The 22333-nt window shown below is 54.9% G+C and overlaps 3 protein-coding genes across 5 annotated transcripts in view; 2 read left to right on the forward strand and 1 right to left on the reverse strand.

Annotated features, from left to right (window-relative positions):
• Positions 1-6522, reverse strand: part of LOC126072000 (adenylate kinase isoenzyme 1-like) — a 28218-nt gene extending 21696 nt beyond the window's left edge. For both annotated transcript variants that reach the window (XM_049876570.1, XM_049876568.1), the window contains exons 1-2: positions 6336-6522; positions 2148-2347 (exon numbers count right to left, since the gene is read on the reverse strand). In XM_049876570.1, the coding sequence (XP_049732527.1) occupies positions 2148-2347; positions 6336-6396 (261 nt within the window). In that variant the 5' untranslated portion in view covers positions 6397-6522. The remainder of the gene's footprint in view (positions 1-2147; positions 2348-6335) is intronic.
• A 334-nt stretch (positions 6523-6856) lies between these two features.
• On the forward strand, positions 6857-21878 carry GTF2F1 (general transcription factor IIF subunit 1). 2 transcript variants are annotated; one of them, XM_049876571.1, is made up of 13 exons: positions 6857-7281; positions 7363-7409; positions 8862-8934; positions 11824-12017; positions 14119-14289; positions 15421-15605; positions 15703-15853; positions 15934-15995; positions 16061-16180; positions 16263-16336; positions 16414-16552; positions 16888-17005; positions 17493-21878. In XM_049876571.1, exons 1-13 carry the CDS (start codon positions 7270-7272, stop codon positions 17695-17697), a joined length of 1551 nt encoding a protein of 516 aa, XP_049732528.1. In that variant the 5' UTR covers positions 6857-7269; the 3' UTR covers positions 17698-21878. The 2 variants fall into 2 exon arrangements, with proteins under 2 accessions (XP_049732528.1, XP_049732529.1); XM_049876572.1 differs by having other exon boundaries at positions 15937-15995.
• Positions 21595-22319, forward strand: PSPN (persephin). Its single transcript, XM_049875205.1, has 2 exons — positions 21595-21697; positions 21788-22319. Exons 1-2 carry the CDS (start codon positions 21595-21597, stop codon positions 22156-22158), a joined length of 474 nt encoding a protein of 157 aa, XP_049731162.1. The 3' UTR covers positions 22159-22319.
• Positions 22320-22333: the final 14 nt, after the last annotated feature.

A 22333-nucleotide genomic window follows, 5' to 3' on the forward strand; every position in this document is an offset into this window, starting at 1 on the left:
AGCAGACTGCCACATCTTTCACCCCCAGAGCCACTGGTGGTTTGCCGACCTTTCAGTTAGCAGTTGATCACTTTCACCACTGCGCCACCAAGGCTTCTGTTGTCACGTGTAAGCCACTTGCACCCCCCAGGGACATACCTCCATCTTACAGGTGAGAAAGCTGAGGCACAGAAGAGGTCAGTGAACCACCCAAGGTCACCAAGTGAATAAATACTAGATAATTTTACTGGTTTTCATTATCCATAAGGAAGGTTTTCATTGGGCTGGTATTCAGCAGATTGCCAGGCCCTTCTTCCTAGTCTGTCTTAGTCTGGAAGCTCCACTGAAGCCTGTCCACCATGGATGACCCTGCTGGTATTTGAACTACTAGGCTGAATAGCTTCCAGGATCATAGCAGTGTGCAAGTTACCATAGTATGACAAAATGACAGACACATAGTGGAAAAACCTGTAGGTATATATCAACAGTCATGAAGATGGCACAGGACTGGGTAACATCTTTGTTCTGTTCAGCGTAAGGTCTCCAAGAGTTGGAGCTGACTTGATGGCAACAATTTTGTTGAGGACTCCCTGGTGGTGCAATTGGTTAATGCGCTTGGCTGCTAACTGAAAGGCTGGAGGTTTCAGTCTGCCCAGAGGTGCCTCAGAAGAAAGGCCTGGCAATCTACTTCCCAAAAACCAGCCATTGAAAATCCTATGGAGCTCAGTTCTACTCTGACGTACATGGGGTCACCGCGAGTCAAGGTCTACTTCACAGCAGCTAGTTTTCAGTTTTGTCAAGGATATCTTAAGTGCCAGGTATTAAAAATAAAATTTCCACAATATTAAATTTGTGTATGAACTTACAAGATTTCTTTTTCAGTTCGTGAACCAGGGAATGTCTGGTCTGGAAGTCAGAGGAGTTCTGAAGTGCGGAAAGGCTTTCGTAATGGCCCACAAACGGGAACAAGGAAGCTATACTGGACAATTTTTGGATTGGCTGGTGGGCATTTTCCTTCCTTATTTGGGATTCGGGTTACATTTTGAACCAGGGCAAACTGATCAATCGAGTCCTCATTGGCCAGTTTAGGTTTCCATTTCCGGAAAAGTCAATTGATTGACTTGGATTTTGGCTCCTGGGAAGGTTAGACATTTACAGGAAATAGAAACTTAGGTTTCAGTGTGCTGACGAGCTCAGCACAAGTGACTCCTTTTTGAGGCTGGGCTGCTATGAGTCGGAATTGACTTGATGGCACTGGGTTTTGGATAGTCAAGTTAGGGGCCCTGGTGGCACAGGGGTTGAAGCACTTGACTACTAACCAAAAGGTTGGGGGTTCGAACCCACCAGCTGCTCCATGGGAAAAAGATGTGGCAGTCTGTTCCATAAAGATGACAGCCTTGGAAACCCTACGGGGGCAGTTCTACTCTGGTCTATAGGGTCACTATGAGTCCGAATCGACTCGATGGCAACAGGTTTGGTTTCGGTTTACAGTCAGGTTAAGGAGCCCCGGTGGCACAATGGTTAAGCGCTCAGCTGCTAAAGGAAAGGTCGGCAGGTCCAACCCACCAGCTGCTCCAAGGGAGAAAAGACCTGGCAATTTGTTCCTGTAAAGATTTCAGCCTAGAAAACCCTATTGGGCAGTTCTATTTCATCACATGGGGTCCCCGTAAGTTGGAAGTCGACTCCACAGCAGCTAACAACATTTATTGGAGCCTCTGGGTGATGCAAACGGATAATGAGCTCAGCTGCTAAGTTGAAATTCAAATCCACCCAGAGGTGCCTTGGAAGAAAGGCCTGGTAATCATCTTCTGAAAAATCACCCATTGAAAACCCTATGGAGCTTCGTTCTACTCTGACACAGATGGGGTTGCCACGAGTCAGAATCGACTCGATGGCAACTGGTTTCTAATTTTATGGAGTGTGTTTTAAGTGCCAGGCACCTTGTCGAGCACTTCATAGAATGTTGTCATCCAACCCTCACTACAGCCTTTTGACGGGAGTCCAGCTGCTCTCCCCATTTTACAGATGAGGCAATGGAGGCTTATTGCAGTGAAGCAACCACCAAGCTGGGAGCCACACCTTTCACGCCCATCCACTGGAACAGGGCTTTCCTGGGAAGCTGGCCCCACTGTGCCCCTCCTCCCTTGCCCTCACCCAAGAGTTCTCACCGTGGGCACCAGGAGCCCCTGCAGCATGATGTCTCGGATCTGCCGTCCCCGCCGGGTGCCCCGTTGGGCCTCCTGCCGCAGCAGGTGGCCCAGCCCCACGTGGCAGAAGCCGTACTTAGTTGCCATATTCTTGCACTGCGTCCCTTTGCCACAGCCTGGGCCGCCCATCACAAAGATGATCAGGGGGGACTTGAGGACATCTGGAGTGCCCGGGAAAGAGGGGGTGTTAAGGATTGAATTGTGTCCCCCGCAAAATACTTGCTGATATTCTAACTCCTGTACCTGTAAATAGGACCTTGTTCGGAAATAGGACCTTCTTTTGTTATGTTAACAAGGCCCTGCCAGAGTAGGGAACAAGGCGGGAACGTGCAACTGCCAAATGGACCCTGGCTGAAAGCAGAGAATACCAGAAAGATGTTTACCGGTGTTTTATTGACTATGCTAAGGCATTCGACTATGTAGATCATAACAAATTATGGATAATATTGCAAAGAATGGGAATTCCAGAACACTTAATTGTGCTCATGAGGAACCTGTACATAGACCAAGAAGCAGTTGTTTGAACAGAACAAGAGGATACTGCATGGTTTAAAATCAGGAAAGGTGTGAGTCAGGGTTGTATCCTTTCACCATACCTATTCAATCTGTATGCTGAGCAAATAATCCAAGAAGCTGGACTATATGAAGAAGAACCAGGCATCAGTATTGGAGGAAGACTCAGTAACAACCTGTGTTATTCAGATGACACAACTTTACTTTCTGAAAGTGAAGAGGACTTGAAGCACTTACTAATCAAAGACCACAGCCTTCAGTATGGATTACACCTCAACATAAAGAAAACAAAAGTCCTCACTACTGGACCAATGAGCAACATCATGATAAATGGAGAAAAGACTGAAGTTGTCAAGGGTTTCATTTTACTTGGATCCACAATCAACACCCATGAAAGCAGCAGTCAGGAAATCAAAAGACACATTGCATTGGGTAAATCTCCTGCAAAGGACCTCTTTAAAGCGTTAAAAAGCAAAGATGTCACCTTGAAGACTAAGGTGTGCCTGACACAAGCCATGGTGATTTCATCGCCTCATGAGCATGTAAAAGCTGGACAATTGATAAGGAAGACCTAAGAAGAACTGATGCCTTTGAATTATAGTGTTGACGAAGAATACTGAATATACCATGGACGGCCAAAGGAAGGAACAAATCTGTCTTGGAAGAAGTACAACCAGAATGCTCCTTAGAGGCAAGGATGGCGAGACTGCGTTTCACATACTTGGGACATGTTATTAGGAGGGATCAGTCCCTGGAGAAGGACATCATGTTGGGTAAAGTAGAGGGTCAGTGGAAAAGGGGAAGACCCTCAACAAGATGGAGTGACACAGTGGCTGCAACAATGGGCTCAAGCATAAGGATGATCATGAGGATGGTGCAAGACCGGGCAGTGTTTAGTTCTGTTTTACATAGGGTCGTTATGAGTCGGAACTAACTGGACGGCCCCTAACAACAACAACAGAGTAGGGTGAGTACTAAACCTAGTCACTTCTGAGTTATAAAAAGAGCAGCATACACACAGAGACGCACAGAGGAGGGAGATGCACCATGAAGACAGACACACAGTAGATGCATCCACAGGCCCAGGAACTCCAAGGAGTCTCTGCATCGTACAAATGGTTGACATGCTCAGCTGCTAACCAAAAGGCTGGAGGGTAAAGGTCACCCAGAGGTGCCTCCGAAGAGAGGTCTGGTGATTTACTCCTAAAAAAGCAACCACTGAAAACCCTGTGGAGCACAGTTCTACTCTGACACACATGGGCTCTCCACGAGTTGGACAACTGGTTTTAGAAGCTGATACAGACAAAGAAGGACCTCTCCCTAGAGCCACGCCCTGAATTTGGACTTCTAGCCTCCTGAACTCTGAGGAACTAAATACCTGTTCTTTAAAGCCACCCACTTGTGCTATTTCTGTTATGGCTGCCCTAGGTAACTAAGATGGAGGTAGATGAGTTGTGACTTTTTGGGCTGGTGGGACTGTGTCCAGAGTACCGCGTGTTGTTGGGTGGCACGGGACACAGGTCTCCTGGCATACCCGCTTTTGCCTTAGGTGGACCTGCCCGGTGGTGTCCCCAGATGTGCTGTGTGTCAGTGCTGCTGTTGAGGGTTGCTGTGGATGAGGACGAACCTGAACAGGCCAGGCCCTTTGCACACAGAACATTCTTGAATCCTCGCAACCCTACCATCCCGTTTTACAGCTAAGGATATCAAATCTCAGAGAGGGGCAGACTCTTGCCCACTGTTTACAGATTGAATTATGTCCCCCCAAAGTATGTGTTGTAAATGCTAACCTCTATACCTGTGGGAAGGAGCCCTGGTTGCCTAGTGGTTAAGTGCTTGGCTGCAAACTGAAAGGTTGGTGGTTCGAACCCAGCAGATGCTCTGCGAGAGAAAGATGTAGCAGTCTGCTTCCCTAAAGGTTACAGCCTCGGAAACGCTAGGGGAGGTTCTACTCTGTCCCACAGGGTCGCTGGGAGTCCCACTGGACAGCAGTGGGTTCAGTTTTATGCCTATGGATGTAATCCCATTTGGGAAGAGGGTTTTCTTTGTTATGTTAGAAGAGGCTTATCAGTGTAGGGTGTGTTTGAAACCAATCACTTTTGAGGTACAAAAGGGACAGATGAGGCACAGAAGCAAGCAAGCAAGTGCAGACGGGGGAAGACAGTTGCCATGCCACATGAAGATCACCAAGGAACCAAGGGACAGACCTGAAAAGAGACAAGGATCTTCCCCCAGAGCCAACAGAGACAGGAAGCCTTCCCCTACAGCCAGTGCCCTTAACTCGGACTTCTAGTCTCCTGCACCGTGAGAAAATAAACGTCTGTTCGTTAAAGCCCCCCTTGTGGTATTTCTGTTACAGCAGTACTAGGAGACTAAGACACCTACATCCCCAGACTCATACCACACCCCTTCCTGCAGTGGGAAGGTTCCAGCCCCGGTCGCCTTCTTTCTATTCATTGAAGACGCCACACTCGTTCCTCCCTCGGGGTCTTTGTCCTTGCTATTCCCTGCACCTGGAAGGTCCTGCTCTAGTTCCCTTGGTCACACCCAGCTCGCACATCAGCCTTCTCCAACCTCCATTGAAAGAGCCTCCCAAGAGTCCTTGGGTGGTGCAAACAGTTAAATTCGACTACTAGCTGAGAGGTTGGCAGTTCAAACCCATCCAGAGGTGCCTCAGAAGACAGGCCTGGTGATATGCTTCTGAAAGGTCACAGCCTAGAAAACCCTATGGGGCACAGTTCTACTCTGCACACCGGGGTCACCTTGAGTCAGCGTTGACTTGACAGCAATTAACAACTGTACTGAGTGGGCCTGATGAAAGGACAAAAGCCAAACAAAGAACTTCCCCACGCCTATCGCTCCTGTCTCAGAACTCACTCCCTCCACAGCAATGGCCACCATCAGAAATTATTTTACTGTTCACACAGTAAACGGTTTGTTCTTGTTTGTCTCAGTTAGACTCTGTACTCCATGCGGGCAAGGACCATTTGTCTAATTCCTCCCTATATTTCTAGATCTTGGCACAGTTCCTGACATATAGGTGTTGGCGGCATAAACGACTTGTAGTCAACTACTAACCTAAAAAAAGATTGGTGGTTTGAACCCTCTCAGTAGCACCACGGAAGAAGGGCCTGGCAATCTGCATCCATAAAGATTACAGCCAAGAAAACCCTATGGGGCACTTTTACTCTGTAACACATGGGGTCACCACGAGTCAGAATCAACTCGACCAGCAACTGGTAAGGAATAAATGAAATCTCCAAGGCTACCAGGCACATCTATGGAGTCTGTAGTTCTAATTTTTGTGACACAACTTTTAGAATCTCTCAGGGCTCGGCTTAAATCTCACCTCTCCACCATAGAAGCTCACTTTTCTGCCACTGTCTTGCCCACTAAACTGTAATTTCCAAGAGGGCAGGGAGCTGGTTTGACACATTCATAAAGCCCACAGCTGGGGCTCAGTTATTTCCTAAGTGGGTCAACGAGTGGCTGAACAGTGAGCATGTGCAGCTGTGCTTCCGCCTTACAGGTGACTGGGGAGTGTGCACGTTTGGCTGCAGAGTCGCAGCACCTCCCTTCTGACCTCCACAGCCCTCTGCTCCCGCCCGCAGTGAACCACCACCCCCGCGATGTTACCCTTCTCCTGGGGCCTCAGGGGCCTGCCCATCTGCGGCAGCGCGGACTTGCACAGACCCATCTCGCCAGCGGTCCCAGCGGTGGCCGCGCCCCATCTCCACCGAAGCCCTGACCCCTTCTAGCTACGCTCAGCGTCACAAGGGCCCCTGACCCCACCACTCTGCCGAGTGAGGGTGCCCCTGGGGTAAACCCCGTTGCCTGAGAGTGGATTTCGATTCACAGAACTGCCCCATAGGGGTTCCAAGGAGGGCTGGGGATTCGAACTGCCGACATTTTGGTTAGCAGCCTAGCTCTTAACCACTGCGCCACCAGGGATCCTCCCCCGGGGCAGGGGGTGGAAATGAACCCCAAACAGGGCCGGGTGGAGCCACAGCAACTCCGCCCGGAGGATTAGGCCTCGGTTGCTATGGTGACGCGGCCTCCTCCGCACCACTTCCGAGGAGAGGTGGCGCATGCGCAGATTGTCTCGCTCTACCCAGGATGCCCCGCGGTCCTTTGTGTGACGTCACGGAGGGGGGCGTTCCCGCGGGTCTTGATTAGGTTAACTGCGCCACAGACAGTGAAAAAGGGAAGCGCGAGCGGCCGAAGGCGCTTCCGTGAGCTCTGCCTAGGTGTGCGTTTGTTCCGCGGGAACAAGGGAGAGGGCCAAGTGTCAGCGCGTTGGGGGGCCGGCGGCGGGTTTCGGTTCCGGGTTAGACGGCGGCGCAGGCGCGGACGGGCCAGGAGCGGCTGGTCCAGGCGGCGAGCGCGCCTTCCGTGGGGTCGGTCGGGGGTCGGCGGCGCCGAGCGGTTGGGGTCTTCGTTCAGGGACAGAGCCCCGAGCCCGAGGGAGCAGCTTCCCCGCACTGAGAGACGCGAGCCCTGGCGGGCCGAGAAGAAGGAGTTCTCAAACCTTGACCCGGTCGGAGCGGACCCGAACCCCCGACTGTTGCCCATGGCGGCCCTAGTGAGTATGGGGCGGGATCGGGGGTCCCAGGTGGCGGCGTCCGGAGCCCCTCACTCACCATCCCGCCTTCTCTCCCCGCAGGGCTCCAGCAGCCAGAATGTCACCGAGTATATTGTCCGAGTTCCCAAGTAAGTCCCTGACCCGCCGCCATCCCCACCACGAGAAATCCGAACCGGCACGGGCTTGTGCGCTGCCTGGTTCTGCCTGCAGCCTGGGAGGGCCTTGAGTGCAGGGTGGGGCTGAGCTGAGGCCTTTCTGAGAGCATCACTGTCTTTGAACAAATCTCTGTTTTTGAATGAATGAATGAATACGTCACTGTGTTTGAGTGAATGAATGAACGGATGAGTCCAGTTGTATCCGTTGTCCTCCAGTCAACTGATTCATGGCGATCCCATGTGTGTCATTGTAGAACTGTGCTCCACCGCAGGGTTTTCAATGACAGATTTTTTCAGAAGTAGCTCACCAGGCCTTCCTTCCACGGCACCTGTGGGTGAACTCACACCCCCAGCCTTTCGGTTAGCAGCTGAGCGTGTTAATCCGTTTGCACCTTCCAGGGACTCCAAGTACATTAGGGCTAGCATTTGAGACTTCTCTGTGCCTCACGTTGTGGCTGTAAGGACACATTCCTTGTCCTGCCTCCAACTGATCACGCTTGCTTTCATTTCCAGGCCCTTCTACATGCTGTTCTCTCTGTCAGAAATGTTTTCCCCAACTGCGGCTCCAATGGGTGGAATCTTGCTGATCCTGCAAAACCCAGTTGCAGAGTTTTTCCTCATCCAGGAAGCCTTCCCTGCCTGCTCCTTCCCCTCAGGGCCAAGTTCTCTTATTTTCCCCACATCCTGTGTTCCCTCAAATCTTTGTCTCTCCTTGTGTTCTACTTTGGCATGTGGGTGGGAGAGTATGAAACTGGTTTCCCTGACAAACAGGGACACTCTCTATATAAAGTTTTTTATGGGTCCCTAGCAGAGTCCCTGGGCAGTACCAATGATTAGCGCTCTTGGCTGCTTACCGAAAAGTTGGAGAGTCAAGTCCACCCAGAGGCACCTGAGAAGGCCTGGTGATCTACTTCAGGAAACTTAGCCATTGAAAATTCTAGGGACTGCAGTTCTACCCTGACACCTGAGTCACCATGAGCTGGCGCTGACTTGATGGCAGCTGCTTTCAGGCAGTGGTGGCTCAGTGGTGGAATTCTTGCCTTCCACACTGGAGACCCAGGTTCGATGCTCAGACAGTTCACCTTGTGCATAGCAGCCACCTGTCTGTCATTGGAGGTTTGCATGTTGCTAGGATGATGAGCAGGTTTCAGGGGAGCTTCCAACTAAGACAGATGAGAAAGAAAGGCCTGGTGATCTACTTCTGAAAATCAGTCGATGAAAACTGTATGGATCACAGCAGTCACCTTATGGGGACAGTGCATGATTGGGCAGCGTTTCATCCTTTGTTCATGGGTCACCATGAGTAGGGGTTCACCTCCCCAGCGGCTAACAACAGGATTGCCTGGCACAAAGGGCTGAGCCAGGGGTGGTTTGTTGAGTGAATGAATGAGCGAATGAGCGTTGCCTTCCTTTTGCTTGTTCCAGAAACACGACGAAGAGATACAACATCATGGCCTTCAATGCAGCTGATAAAGTCAACTTTGCTACTTGGAATCAGGTAAGCCCCAGGTTCTGCAGGCGGTGAAGGAGGGAGAAGCTGATGCTGGACCTGCTGGTTGTCATCGCTAGGTCACTGAGGCTTCGTTTCCTCAGCTCCGCAGAGTGGAGATAAGATGAGGACTAAGACCCAGGCTGAACTGCCGGACATCCCTGGAGGTGGACTTGGCAGGCCGTGCAGGAGGCCGCAGGAGCCCTCTCCTCAAGGGACACTGGGCAGCTCTGCCCGCTGACAGGCGGTTGCGGGTGGCTGGGGACTGCATGGCACAGAGGGCCCCAGGGCCCAGCAGGCAGAGGCTCTAGAAGGGCCTTTGGAAGCCATTTGGGTTTTGTTTTTTGTTCCCCCATTTAATGTTGCTAGTTGCCTTCGAGTTGACCCCAGATTACGGCGACCCATGTGTTACAGAGCAGAAGTACTCCGTAGGGTTTTCAAGGCCAGCGCTGATGGGGGCCTGGAGGAAGTGGAGCTGATGACGTGGTTGGAGCCTGATGTGGTTTAAAAGTGGAGCCGACAGGATTTGTGGATGGAGTGGAAACGTGGGGGTGAGGGAAAGAGAGGTTACAGATTCTGTTCACTGAGGAAGTGTAGTTCGTTGTCAGTTGCCATCGGGTCGATTCCGACTCCTGGTGACCCATGTGTGCAGAGTAGAACTGCTCTGCAGGGTTTTCAAGGCAGTGACCTTTCAGAAGCAGATTGCTAGGCCTGTCTTCTGAGGTGCCTCTGGGTGGGTTCGAGCCACCAACCTTTCAGCTAGTAGTCAAGCACTTAACCGTTTGTGTCACCCGGGGACTCTTGAGAACGTTTGGATGGAATATTTGAGAATTCCCTTCTGGACGTTTTACATTGAAGCTGCTGGTTAGACACCCAGAAGAGATGAGCGAGCAGCTGGATACATGAGTTGGGTGTTAGGGACAGGGGTGGGCATTCAGGGCTGGCATTTACGTCACAGGGACGGAGCCGCTCAGTAGAAGGTTAGCTGAGAGTCAAGATGGAGTCCCCATCCTTAGACCCTCCCATTGCTGCTCATCTTGTTTGCCGGCACAGTTGTCTTTTGACTTTTAAACTGTTGTCTCATCCAGCTGAGCTGACGGAACTCTGCGAGAGAGGGACAACAGGGTCACAGCCCACCCAGATACTAGGCGGGTGGATCATCACCCAAGGCACCGTCTTCCCAGAGAGCAGGGCCACCATCCATTTGAAACCTTGTGGGGGGACCTCAAGCTGCACACTCATGCACACTCACAGACTTTCCCTCTCCATGGCCCTCCACACTTGTGCTTACACACTTTCCCTCTCCATGGCCCTCCACACTCATGCACACTCACACATTTTCCCTCTCCATGGCCCTCCACACTCATGCACACTCACGCTTTCCCTCTCCATGGCCTCTACACTCACACACACTCATATACTTTCCCCTCTCCATGGCCCCCCACACTCACGCGCACACACGCACTTTCCCCTCTCCGTGGCTCCCACACTCATGCACACTCACACACTTTCCCCTCTTCATGGCCTCTACACTCACACACACTCACACACTTTCCCCTCTCCATGGCCCCCACACTCATGCACACACAATCTCCCCTCTCTGTGGCCCCCACACTCACGCGCACTCACACACTTTCCCCTCTCCGTGGCTCCCACACTCATGCACACACACTCTCCCCTCTCTGTGGCCCCCACACTCATGCACACTCACACACTTTTCCTCTCCGTGGCCTCTACACTCACACACACTTTCCCCTCTCCGTGGCCCCCACACTCATGCACACTCACATACTGTCCCCTCTCCAAGGCCCCCCACACTCATGCACAAACTCATCCAGGTAGGAACCCGAGTGGTTAAGTGCTTAGCTGCTAACTGAAAGGCTGGCAATTCAGACCCCCCAGTGGCTCCACAGGAGAAAGACCTGGCGATGTGCTTCCATGAAGAGTACAGCCTAGAAGACTCGCTGGGCCAGTTCTGCTCTGTCACACGGGGTTACTATGAGCGGAATCGCCATCACAGCACCCAACAATGACGACAATCATCCAGCAGGGAGATAATCTACCCCTAGGGGGCGCCTTCCCCCCAAGTCACTCATCTCCAAGAAGAAACCAGTTCCCAGTGCAAAATCCATTTTGCCTTACGGCACCCGTGTGTGTTAGCATAGAACTGTCCAGCCAGGCTTTCTTGGAAGCCGGTCGGTTTGAACCACCAGCGTTTAAGCTAGTAGTCGAGCGCGAACCATTGGCACTGCGTAAGGACCTTGAGGACCAGTTAAACACCTGTTGCCATCGAGTTGACTGCAGCTCATGGTGGCCTTTCACGTGTGAGCGTAGAACTCCGCTCTGTAGGGTTTCCAGTGACTGAACCTGTGGAACTAGATCGCCAGCCCTTTCTTCTGAGCCACCTCCGGGTAGATTCAGGCCTCCAGCCTTGCAGTTGGCAGCCGAGCACGTTAACTGCTTGCACCACTATATGCTGCTAAACTGCCTGGAGATTGAAGTTTGGAAAAGCACAGCCTGTAACGATGTCTAACTTTACAGGGCCGTCCAGCGTCTACTGCAGACAGAGAAGAGGAGAGGCCCAGTTCCCAGCACGTTTCTCGTCTTCTTGTTTTTGTTCACTGCTACAGAGATCTTGTTTTTTCTTTTTTTTTTTTTTTTAACTTTTAATTTGGAACTCATTAGAAACTTACAAAAAGTTGCAGGAATCTGCATACCACGAGGTTCCCCATATCCCCCTCCGCAGAGTCACTGAGTGTTCACATTTCACCCCATTTTTGCGAGCAGGTAGTTGGCTCCAAGTGTCTGGAGCTCAGCTTGGCGGAGGGGGGGTTGTTCCCGGTGGGACCCAGGCCGGAACCCTGAGAGGGTGTGCTTCCTGGTCCCCTGTCCCCTCAGGCGCGGCTGGAGCGGGACCTGAGCAACAAGAAGATTTACCAGGAGGAGGAGATGCCCGAGTCGGGCGCGGGCAGCGAGTTCAACCGCAAGCTCCGGGAGGAGGCGCGCAGGAAGAAGTACGGCATCGTCCTCAAGGAGTTCCGCCTGGAGGACCAGCCCTGGCTGCTCCGCGTCAACGGCAAGGCGGGCCGGAAGTACGCGGGGCTGGGGGCAGGGAGGGCTGCCAGGCTAGCGACCAGTGCCCCCCGTCCTCACCCCGCTCCGCTGGTGACCCTGACGCTCAGCTTCTCCTCTGTTCAGTGGGGGTAACAGTGCTTCCTGCCTTGCAGGGTCTTGTTTATTGTCATTTTTTAGTTTCCGGTGAAAACATGTACAACAAGGCATACTCCGGTTTGACAACTTTTACATGTTCATTGACAGGGGTTACATTTTTCACATTGTGTCATTCCCTCGGTCTCTGCCCCCGTTGTTTCACCACCGTTAGCTTAGACTCTCTGTCCCTTAAAGTCGTTGTCTGTGCTTTAGAGTAACTGTTGTCATCTCAGTTTTACAGGTAATTTTTCAGTCAGGTTTTTATTTTAGTTTTTTGGATATGCCTTGTCATCGTATCAGTACCAGACTGTTTTGATCATGTAGCTTTATAATGTGTTTTGAGATCGGGACGTGTGAGTCCTCTTATATGGCTCTTCTTTTGCAAGATTTCTTTGGCTCTTCAGAGCCCCTTGCCTTTCTGTATGAATTTGGGGATTAGTTTTTCCGTTCTGCAACGATGGCTGTTGGAATTTTGATGGGGACTGCAGTGAATCTGTAGGCCAATGCCTTTCTTTTCTTTTCTTTTTTCTTCTGAGGTTTTTTTTTTTTTGGTGAAAATACACACAAGAAAACATACACCCATTCACTAATTTTTACACGCACAGTTCATTGACAGTGGGTACATTGTCCCTGTCGCTGCCCAGATTGTTTGACCACCGTTAGCTTGGACTCTCTGCCCCTTAAAGTTCTTCTCTGTGCTTTAGGGTTACTGTCATCATTTCGATCTCATATAGGTAATTCTTTATGAGACCGCCATGCTCGAGGCAAACATTATTGATTGAGCTAAACTTGTTTAGTTTAATGGTGACTTCATGGGTTGGTTTTGGTTCAAGGTGTAAAAGTGTTTTCCAGGCAGTAGACTTGGGGGTTCCTCTGGTATCAGTGTATTCAGTGAGTCTGGTTTCCAAAGGTTTTGTTTTTTTATGTATTTCGTACACAAATTCACCAGTTTTTCCATGTATGGTTCAGTGACGTTGATTACATTTTCAAGTTGTGCGGCCATCTCCCCGTCCTTTCCTGAGTTGCTTCCCCCATTAACATAAATTCACCGCCCCTAAGGCCCGATCACTCTTTTGAGTTGTTGTCCGTTTGATCGAGGGTGAGCTGAGCGGGTGCCGGTCCCTGGCTCAGCAGCAGCCCTGAGTGCCGCACTGCAGGAAGCCCAGGCGGTGGCCCCGCTGTGCACAGAAAGGGGCGCATGGGGCCGGGGTTTGACCGGATTGTGGCAGTGTCCTGGAGGGGGTGTCTGGGGTGAGCTCTGAGGGGTAAGGGTTCACAGAGGCAGGGTGTTCCAGCTCCAGTGTGCGCAGAGCTGGGAAAGGGCCCTCCGACTGCAGGTGGGCAGCACCCAGAGGGCTGGTGGGGGAAGGGCAGGCTGCAGAGGTGGGTGGGACTGGCCCTCCCAGTGCAGTGGACACCAGGATGCCGCTGGCCCCTGGGAGGCTGGGTCGGGGTCCAGAGCCTTGGGTAGGCTGTAGGCAGGTAAGGGGCTGCAGACAGAGATGGCCGCAGTTTCTGGGTGGAAAGGGTTGCTGAGGAGGCTGGGAGGAGGCGGGGCAGTGGTCCTGGCTGGAGGTGGTGGTGCACAGGTGGGCTCTTGCTTCAGATCCTCTCACACCTTCCTGTCCCGTCCCCATCCCCACCCAGCTCCTCAGGCCCTCCCTCCCCGATGCAGCCCACAGCTGCAGGTGGGTCTGGTTCTGGGGTGTCTCCTTAGAAGCTTAACAGCGTGACACCTGACTGGCTCTGCAGGTGTGGAGGCCTGGCCCCATTTTCCAGATCCAGAAATCGAGGCCCAGACAGTTGGAGGGCTGCCCAGGGCCTCGCAGCTCATTCTCGCAGAGCCGAGAGTCCTGGCTTTTCCTCAGAGAAGCCAAGTGGGCTCTGTCGAGGACACAGGTCTAGGGGGCAGAGGCAGGGCTGGGGGCAGATGGGGGCTGGTCCCAGTCCCACAGGCCAGGCCGTGACTGTGGCTTCGCACAGGTTCAAGGGCGTGAAGAAGGGGGGCGTGACAGAGAACACGTCTTACTACATCTTCACCCAGTGCCCCGACGGCGCCTTCGAGGCCTTCCCGGTGCACAACTGGTACAACTTCATGCCGCTGGCCCGGCACCGCACGCTGACCGCCGAGGAGGCCGAGGAGGAGTGGGAGAGGTGAGGGGCCTGGGTGGGGGTGGGGGGAAGCAGGACGTGGCCATCACGGTTCCCCAGGAGGACGGAGACTGACAGACTTTGTATCCAGCTGCAGGCCAGGCGGCTGCTGGGAGCTGGGCTCTGGGGACCCAGCCAGACCGCCCAGCCCTCCCGGAGCTCCCAGTCCAATGAGGAGACAGGCAGGAAGCCAGGCGGTTGTCAGCGCAGGGCTGCAGTGGTGGGCACCCAGGGTGTCCTGAGAGCCAGAGGCAGCAATGGCTGAGCCAAGCTCTGCAGTGTGAACAGGCCGTGCAGAGTGGGTGGGCCTTGACCCCCTCAGGAGGTCACCAGCTGGATCAGCTGCAGCTCAGCCACATGGGCACAGCATGACATGTGACAGTGTGCCCCACGGGGAGAATGGGCTCCCTGTGCAGAGGTCCTGTGGGTGGTGGTGTTCAGTGGCGGAATTGCACCTTCCATGTGGTGACCCCATGCACAGAGAACTAACACACAGCCTGGTTCTGCGCCATCCCCATCATTAGTTGTAGACAGACCACTGTGTTTCACCAGGTTTTCATTGGCTGGCTTTTGGAAGTCGATTGCCAGGGCTTTTTTCCTAGTCTGTCTTAGTCTGGAAGCTCTGCTGAAACGTGTTCAGCATCACAGCAACACGCAAGCCTCTGCTGACGGGTGGTGGGTGTGCATGAGATGCATTGGTCAGGAATCGAACCCAGGTCTCCCGCACAGGAGACGAGAAACAGAAGGGTGTTACCATGTTTTGGTGAGATCTTGTTACCCAAGTAAGGCCCAAGGGAGGTGTTAAGACCCCAGCATCGCACTGAGACTTTCTCTCGATGGACTCGGGACTGAGAGAATGGGAAGGGGGCCAGCCCTCCTGTTGGGATGCCGGGGTATTTGGTGCCGTGTGCTGGGGTCCCCTGGAGTCCGACCATCTCTTCAGTCCCCTAAATGGTGCCTGCCAGCCCTCTGGGAACCAGCTGGTGCAGAAGGCCTGGGGCTGTGGAGAGACGCTGAGGTCCCTGGGGGTGTAGGTGGCTTCTAGTCTTCAGGCTGGATGGTCTGCTGGTGCCCAGGGCCCGGGGCTGTGGAGGAGGCGTGAGTTGGCCCCACTGTCCCGCTGTCCTGCCGCAGGAGGAACAAGGTCCTGAACCACTTCAGCATCATGCAGCAACGGCGGCTCAAGGACCAGGACCAGGACGACGATGAGGAGGAGAAGGAGAAGCGGGGCCGCAAGAAGGCCAGCGAGCTGCGCATCCACGACTTGGAGGACGACTTGGAGATGTCCTCTGACGACAGCGAGGCCAGCGGCGAGGAGGGTGCAGCCTGGCGGGGGAGCCCGTGGGACGGGGAGGGGAGGGGGTGCTCCAGCCTGAGCCCTGGCTGAGCCCCTCCACCGCTTCTCTCCCCCTGCAGGTGGCAGAGCCCCCAAGGCCAAGAAGAAGGCGCCGCCGGGCAAGGCGGGCAGGAGGAAGAAGAAGAAGGGCTCAGACGACGAGGCCTTGGAAGACAGCGACGACGGAGACTTTGAGGGCCAAGAGGTGGACTACATGTCCGATGGCTCCAGGTGAGGCGGCGGTTGGCAGTGGGGGAGGTCCAGCCCGACTGTGGGGACATGCTCACCCCCGGACTCTTCCTGTCTCACAGCAGCTCCCAGGACGAGACGGAGGGCAAGCCCAAAGTGACCAAGCAGGAGGAGGGCCCCAAGGGTAAGTGAGGGGCTGGCGGGGGCCTGGGGCATGCCTGGGGCTCCCACTCATGGCTGCCCCCTCAGGTGTGGACGAGCAGAGCGAGAGCAGCGCAGAGAGCGAGGAGGAAAAGCCACCCGAGGAGGACAAGGAGGAGGAGGAGGAGAGGAAAGCCCCAACCCCCCAGGAGAAGAAGCGCAGGAAAGGTGGGTGTCTGCTTCCCGCCTGCCCTCAGCCCTTCTCCGGGCCGGCCTGGGTGGTGCTGATGCCCTTCCTCCTTCCCTGCAGACAGCAGTGATGAGTCGGACAGCTCAGAGGAGAGTGACATCGATGGCGAGGCCTCCTCGGCCCTTTTTATGGCGGTGAGGCCCAGCCCTGGGGGACGGGGTGGGGCGGACAGGAGCTTTGGCTCCCTGACTCATGCCCCCGACCTCCGCAGAAGAAGAAGACACCACCCAAGAGGGAGCGGAAGCCGTCGGGAGGCAGCTCGCGGGGGAACAGCCGCCCCGGCACGCCCAGCACAGAGGGCAGCAACACCTCGTCCACCCTGCGGGCGGCCGCCAGCAAGCTGGAGCAAGGTTCGTGGCCCCGTCTGTCCCTGCGCCACCACGCATCAGGGTCTGAGCCCACGGGGACACCGCTTCCTGAGGTCACGCAGAGTCGGGGACACAGGTGCAACGCAGCTTGTACTCTGCCGAGAGTCCTCAACCTGTGGTGTGGGGACCGTTGTCACCCCATGTGACAAGGATACTGAGGCTGGGAAGTTATGTTTTTCTCACCTAAGGTGGTGGGGGAGCACTGGAGGGGCCGGACTCCAGTCTGCCCTGCTGGTCCCGGTACCTGTCATCCCACCCTGTCTGGCCTGGGGTCCCGCCCTGTGTCCCCAGGCCTCACCCTGACCCTGCCGCCACAGGCAAGCGGATGAGCGACATGCCCACAGCCAAGCGGCTCCGGATGGATGCCGGGCCCCAGGGCCTGTCCGGGAAGTCCACCCCCCAGCCCCAGTCCGGGAAGTCGACACCCAGCAGCGGGTAGGTTGGCGAGGATGTGGGGACAGGGCGAGGGCTGCAGGGTGGGCTCTCACTGACGCCTCCCTGCCTGCCTGCCTCCCACCCTCCGCTCTGCAGCGATGTGCAGGGGACCGAGGATGTGGGGACAGGGCGAGGGCTGCAGGGTGGGCTCTCACTGACGCCTGCCTGCCTGCCTCCCACCCTCCTCTCTGCAGTGATGTGCAGGGGACCGAGGATGTGGGGACAGGGCGAGGGCTGCAGGGTGGGCTCTCACTGACGCCTGCCTGCCTGCCTCCCACTCTCCGCTCTGCAGCGATGTGCAGGGGACCGAGGATGTGGGGACAGGGCGAGGGCTGCAGGGTAGGCCCTCACTGACACCTGCCTGTCTGCCTCCCACCCTCCGCTCTGCAGTGATGTGCAGGGGACCGAGGATGTGGGACAGGGCAGGAGCTGTAGGGTAGGCCCTCACTGACACCTGCCTGTCTGCCTCCCACCCTCCGCTCTGCAGCGACGTGCAGGTGACCGAGGATGCCGTGCGCCGCTACCTGACGCGCAAACCCATGACCACCAAGGACCTGCTGAAGAAGTTCCAGACCAAGAAGACGGGGCTGAGCAGCGAGCAGACGGTGAACGTGCTGGCCCAGATCCTCAAGCGTCTCAACCCCGAGCGCAAGATGGTCAACGACAAGATGCACTTCTCCCTCAAGGAGTGAGGCCCCGCTGCCCAGGGACGGGCTCCGTTCTCCGCTGCTGGGTTCTCCGGCTGCTGCTGCGCTCACGGCCTGGGTCTGCTGCCCCCCGAATCCAGGGGTCCCCTTTGCATCAATTCGGGATCAGCACGAGCAGTTTTTGCCTCATTTTCCTTCTCTTTTTGTCTGTCCTCTCCTTCTGGAATCTTAAGGAAAAAAAAAAAGACAATTGCCATCCAGTTGATGCTGGCTCATGGCAGCCCCGTGTGTGTCAGAGAACTGTGCTCCGTACGGTTTTCAACGACTGATTTTTTAGAAGTAGATCACCGGGCCTTTCTTCCGAGGTGCTTCTGGGCAGACTTAAACCGGTAACCTTGAGGCGAGCTACTTGGTGTGTTAACTGTACCACTCAGGGACTCACCTGGAACCTTTAATGCCTATTGTTGGGTGTCACCGAGTAGATTCCGATAGGGTTCTGTAGGGGACCTAGTGGCACAGTGGTTAAGAGCTTGGCTACTAGGCAAAAGGCTGGCAGTTTGAATTCACCAGCCACTCCTTGGAAACCCTATGGGACAGTTTTACTCTGTCCTGTGGGGTCGCCGTGAGTCGGAACTGACTCAACAGCTGCAGGTTTGGTTTGGCTTAATCTTTACGAGAGCAGATTGCCAGGTCTTTCTTCTGTGGAGCTGCTGGTGGGTTCGAACTGCCGACCTTTCTCTTAGCAGCTGAGCACTTAAATGCACCACCTATTAACCCCTTACATTCTCTCTTCTTTATTGCTCAATTGATCATCCTGACCTCCCTCAGTGCTCCATTCTGGGTAATGTTTTCAGCTCTCTTCGTGCTCACTAGCTCCCCCTGCCCCGCCCGTAGCCCATTAAAGTATCTGTTTTCTGTTGCTCCAAGTTGTCTTTCTCAGATCATCTGGTCTGTTTTGATAGTGTCTCATTCTCTACTCATTTTGTTGATCCTGTAAGTTTTTATTTGAGGCATCTTTATTTTACAGTCTTTGTCAGACATGCCTATTAACTCAAGTTTGTGGGCATCTTGTCTTCTGACTCCCTTTTGTGAGATTTTCCTGTGTTTTATCATTTGGGGAGGTGAGCCCTGCCCATTGAGGGGGCTCTTTATCTCTAGGAGTCCCGAGCACACCCTTCTGGGATGCTTTTGCCTTTGCTTCCCCAGGGAGCCCCGGGACCACCAGCCCAAGACCGTGTTCTCAGCTCGTTCTCAGCTCGGGGCCCTGTCCCTGTGTGCCCATGAAAATCCAGACCCCTTCACTGCCGATGTTAGCAATCTGAAAACTTTTCCTTTTTCCAGTGACGTTGCAGGAGTTTCCACATTTTCCTACAGGCTTGGTTAGACATTGTGTTTTATCCAGCATTGCTAGGTGCTGTGTGGGGGGGCGGCTTTCCAGTTCACGGACATTCATGTTGCTGGGGAGTCCCTGAGCGGTGCAAACAGTTAACGTGCTCGGCTGCTAAACAAAGGTTGAGGGTTTGAGTCCACCCACACGCACCTTGGAAGAAAGGCCTGGTGACCTGCTCCTGAAAACTCAGCCACTGAAAACCCTGTGGAGCACAGCTTCTCTGACACACATGGGGTCATGAGTTGGGGGTTGGCTTGACGGCAGCTGGTTGGTGTTCATGTTGCTGGAAGCAGAGTGTGACTGAAGGTGTCGTATTTGAACCCCTGTTCCGAGTTTTCTGGCTGGGGGCAGGATGCTGGGCCCGTGCATCATCTGGGCTGGAAACCTTGGGTGGAAACGTCATCCCCACCCTGTTCCGCTGTCCCCTGGTTGCCAGCCGGGAATGCTTGAGATGTCGGGCTAATTCCTAGGAATGTCCCAGGTTGGTCCAACCTCCCTCCCCGTCCTTCCGCCCGGCCTTTTTAGGGCAGCAGGAAAGATGCTGTCACCCACTGCCCTGGCGGTTTCAGCCCTGCCCTCCCAGCCGCATAACCAAAGGCAAACCCACTGCCATCAAGTCAACTCTGACTCATGACGACCCCATGTGTGTCAGCATAGAACTGTGCTCCATAGGGCTTTTGATGGCTGAGTTTTAAGAAGTAGATCACCAGGCCTTTCTTCTGAGGCACATGCACAGGGTCTCCTGCTACTACATCCCGAGGCCAAACAGTACAGTGTAGTGGTTGGGAGCAGGGGCTTTGCGTTCCAGGGACTAGGGTCAAAACCTCGCTCCGCTTCATATTTCTGGGTAACTTGGGCACGTGGCCTCGCCTCAGAGTCTCCCTTTTCTCATCTGCAAGGAGCCTGAATGAGCTCTGCGCACAGCAACCACAGCACAGTGATTTAACCAGTCCCTGGGGGTGGCGTTAGGTCGTCTCCAGGCTTTGGCTAATCCAAGCAACAGTGAATGTGCTGGGCTGGCTTCTTCGCTGCCCTATGTCGGATGAGTTCCCCCCGGGTCAAAGGCATGCCGTTTACGGTTCCAGTAGCAATTGCTCAACTGGCATCCAGAGAGCCTCTCAGCAGTCGTACCCTACCAGCAGCACGGGCAGGTCTGTGCCCCCGTCTCGCAGTGGGTTGTTGTTGTCGTCTAGTTGATTCCAACTCACGGCAACCCCATGTGTGCAGAGTAGAACTGCTCCATAGGGTTGTCATGGCCGTGACCTTTCGGAAGCAGGTCGCCAGGCCTTTCTTCCAAGGTGTCTCTGGGTGAGTTCAAACCATCAACCTTTCCGCTAGTTGTCCAGTGCTTAACCATTTATACCACCCAGGGACTCCTAGAGGTGTGTTAGACACTTGATTTTTGCCAGTCTTGTGGGGGTGGGGAGTCTCATTTAAGCTTTGTGCATGACATCAAGCAATTTTTCAGACATAGAGAAGCGATTTGGATTTCCTTTGCCACAAAAGCTCTTGGATGCTCCTTAGTGCCAGGTGCTGTGCTAAATGCATCTTTCTGTCCTCATTGAAGGAGCCATGGTGGTCCAGTGGTTAAGCTCTCTGCTGCTAACCAAAAGGTTGATGGTTTGAACTCACCGGCGGCTCTGTGAGAGAAAGACCTGGTGATCTCCTCCTGTGGGGCAGTTCTCTGTCTTATAGGGTCACCATGAGTCAGGATCGACTCCACGGCAATGGGGGTCCTCACTAAATCCTGTGTGGGAAGGATGAGGGGATGGAGGCCCACTCCCAGAGTCACACAGTGAGACATGGAAACCACCAGAGCCCAGCTCTGTCACTGGGACATGCTGCCCCTCCACCATCGTCCAGTTGTCGCTGAGACCCAGTGGTTCCCGGTCTCCCTCCTGGTCTGATGCTCTTGGCTCCTGGGATGGGGATGCAGCTGAGGTCCCAGGGACCCTTTTAGAGACAGGACCCCTGCAGGGTGAATTTACTGTCCTGTGTGTCCTGGTCCTTGGCGGTCCCTGGGCCTCTCCCTTTTCCTGTTTTGATGCTGGTTCCACTGGCCTGGAGACAGGCATGATGTCTAATCCTCCAGTGGGGAACTATGGTGGGGAGTCACCCGCTCCCCACCTGTCAGGCTCCCCCCCCAGCACACATATAGCAGTTCTACCTGGCACAGAAGGTGGGGCTGCTGGGCTTCAACACCTGATTGGTGGGGAGGGACCCCACCAGACACCCTATGATACCCCCATTTTCCCTCCTGACATCAGGTGGCAGGGCTGGCGGGTGCTGACTGCCGGTCCTGGGCTGGGCCCTGGCTGCCACAGCACCCTTGTAAATCAGGGGGCTTAGGGGGTGTCAGAAATGAGCCTGTGGAATGTCTGGACTGGGGGGGTGTGAGCCCTTAACTCCTAGGAGCGCAGGTGGGTGGGGCAGGAGCTGCTGCCTGCATCCCAGGATGAGGGGCCTGGCAGGGAAGAGTGACCCCTCCCAAGCCCAGCCAGGGGCATAAATTGAGGGCGGGGACTCCCCGCCCTCAGGACCTGCCTGTCACCATGGCCCCAGGAGGAGGCCTGTTCCACTGTCTCCTGCTCCTGTGGCTGCTACTGGGCCTCAGCTGGGGCGCCGCTGCTCTGGGGTCCCCGGTGGCGGAGTCTGGTGAGTTCTGGACTGAGCATGTAGCAGGGACCGGAGGGACCCAGAGGCCGTGGCTGGGTAAGGACCCCGAGTTCCCCATCTGATCCCCAGCTGCTGCCTGCCCAGGCCCTGCCTGCTGTCAGCTGCCCTATCTCCCCCCAGGCACTGGCCACCCCCTCTCCCGCCTGCGCCGAGCCACGGCCAGCCCGTGCCGGCTGTGGAGCCTGACCCTGCCGGTGGCCGAGCTGGGCCTGGGCTACGCCTCGGAGGAGAGGGTGGTCTTCCGCTACTGCGCCGGCAGCTGCCCCCACGGCGCCCGCACCCAGCACGGCCTGACGCTGGCCTGGCTGCGGGGCCAGGGTCGCGCCCACAGTGGGCCTTGCTGCCGGCCCACCCGCTACGCCGATGTGGACTTCCTCGACGACAGCCACCGCTGGCAGCGGCTGGTCCAGCTCTCAGCGGCCGCCTGCGGCTGTGAATGAGAGAACCCAGCTGGTGCCAGGAGCCCCGCTCACTTATTGGAGTCTCGGGTGCGGAGGAGGGGAGGTGGGCTGGGCGGCCAGCAGTTGGTACAATAAAGGAAGTGCTCTCTTGGCCTGGGACCCTGTGTTCAGCCGACGTGAGACTTGCCACCTCGACTCCCAATGGGCAGGTGGG

The sequence above is a fragment of the Elephas maximus genome, chromosome 3, assembly GCF_024166365.1.
Source record: "Elephas maximus indicus isolate mEleMax1 chromosome 3, mEleMax1 primary haplotype, whole genome shotgun sequence".
NCBI classification, from domain to species: Eukaryota; Metazoa; Chordata; class Mammalia; order Proboscidea; family Elephantidae; genus Elephas; species Elephas maximus.

Excerpts from the sequence above, each read along its gene's own strand:
- GTF2F1 (XM_049876571.1), top strand. Across the intron at positions 8,935-11,823 it reads ACTTTGCTACTTGGAATCAG|GCGCGGCTGGAGCGGGACCT; the intron begins GTAAGCCCCAGG and ends CTGTCCCCTCAG. Across the intron at positions 12,018-14,118 it reads AACGGCAAGGCGGGCCGGAA|GTTCAAGGGCGTGAAGAAGG; the intron begins GTACGCGGGGCT and ends GGCTTCGCACAG.
- PSPN (XM_049875205.1), top strand. The coding sequence starts at position 21,595 with ATGGCCCCAGGAGGAGGCCTGTTCCACTGTCTCCTGCTCCTGTGGCTG. Across the intron at positions 21,698-21,787 it reads GTCCCCGGTGGCGGAGTCTG|CTGCTGCCTGCCCAGGCCCT; the intron begins GTGAGTTCTGGA and ends TCTGATCCCCAG.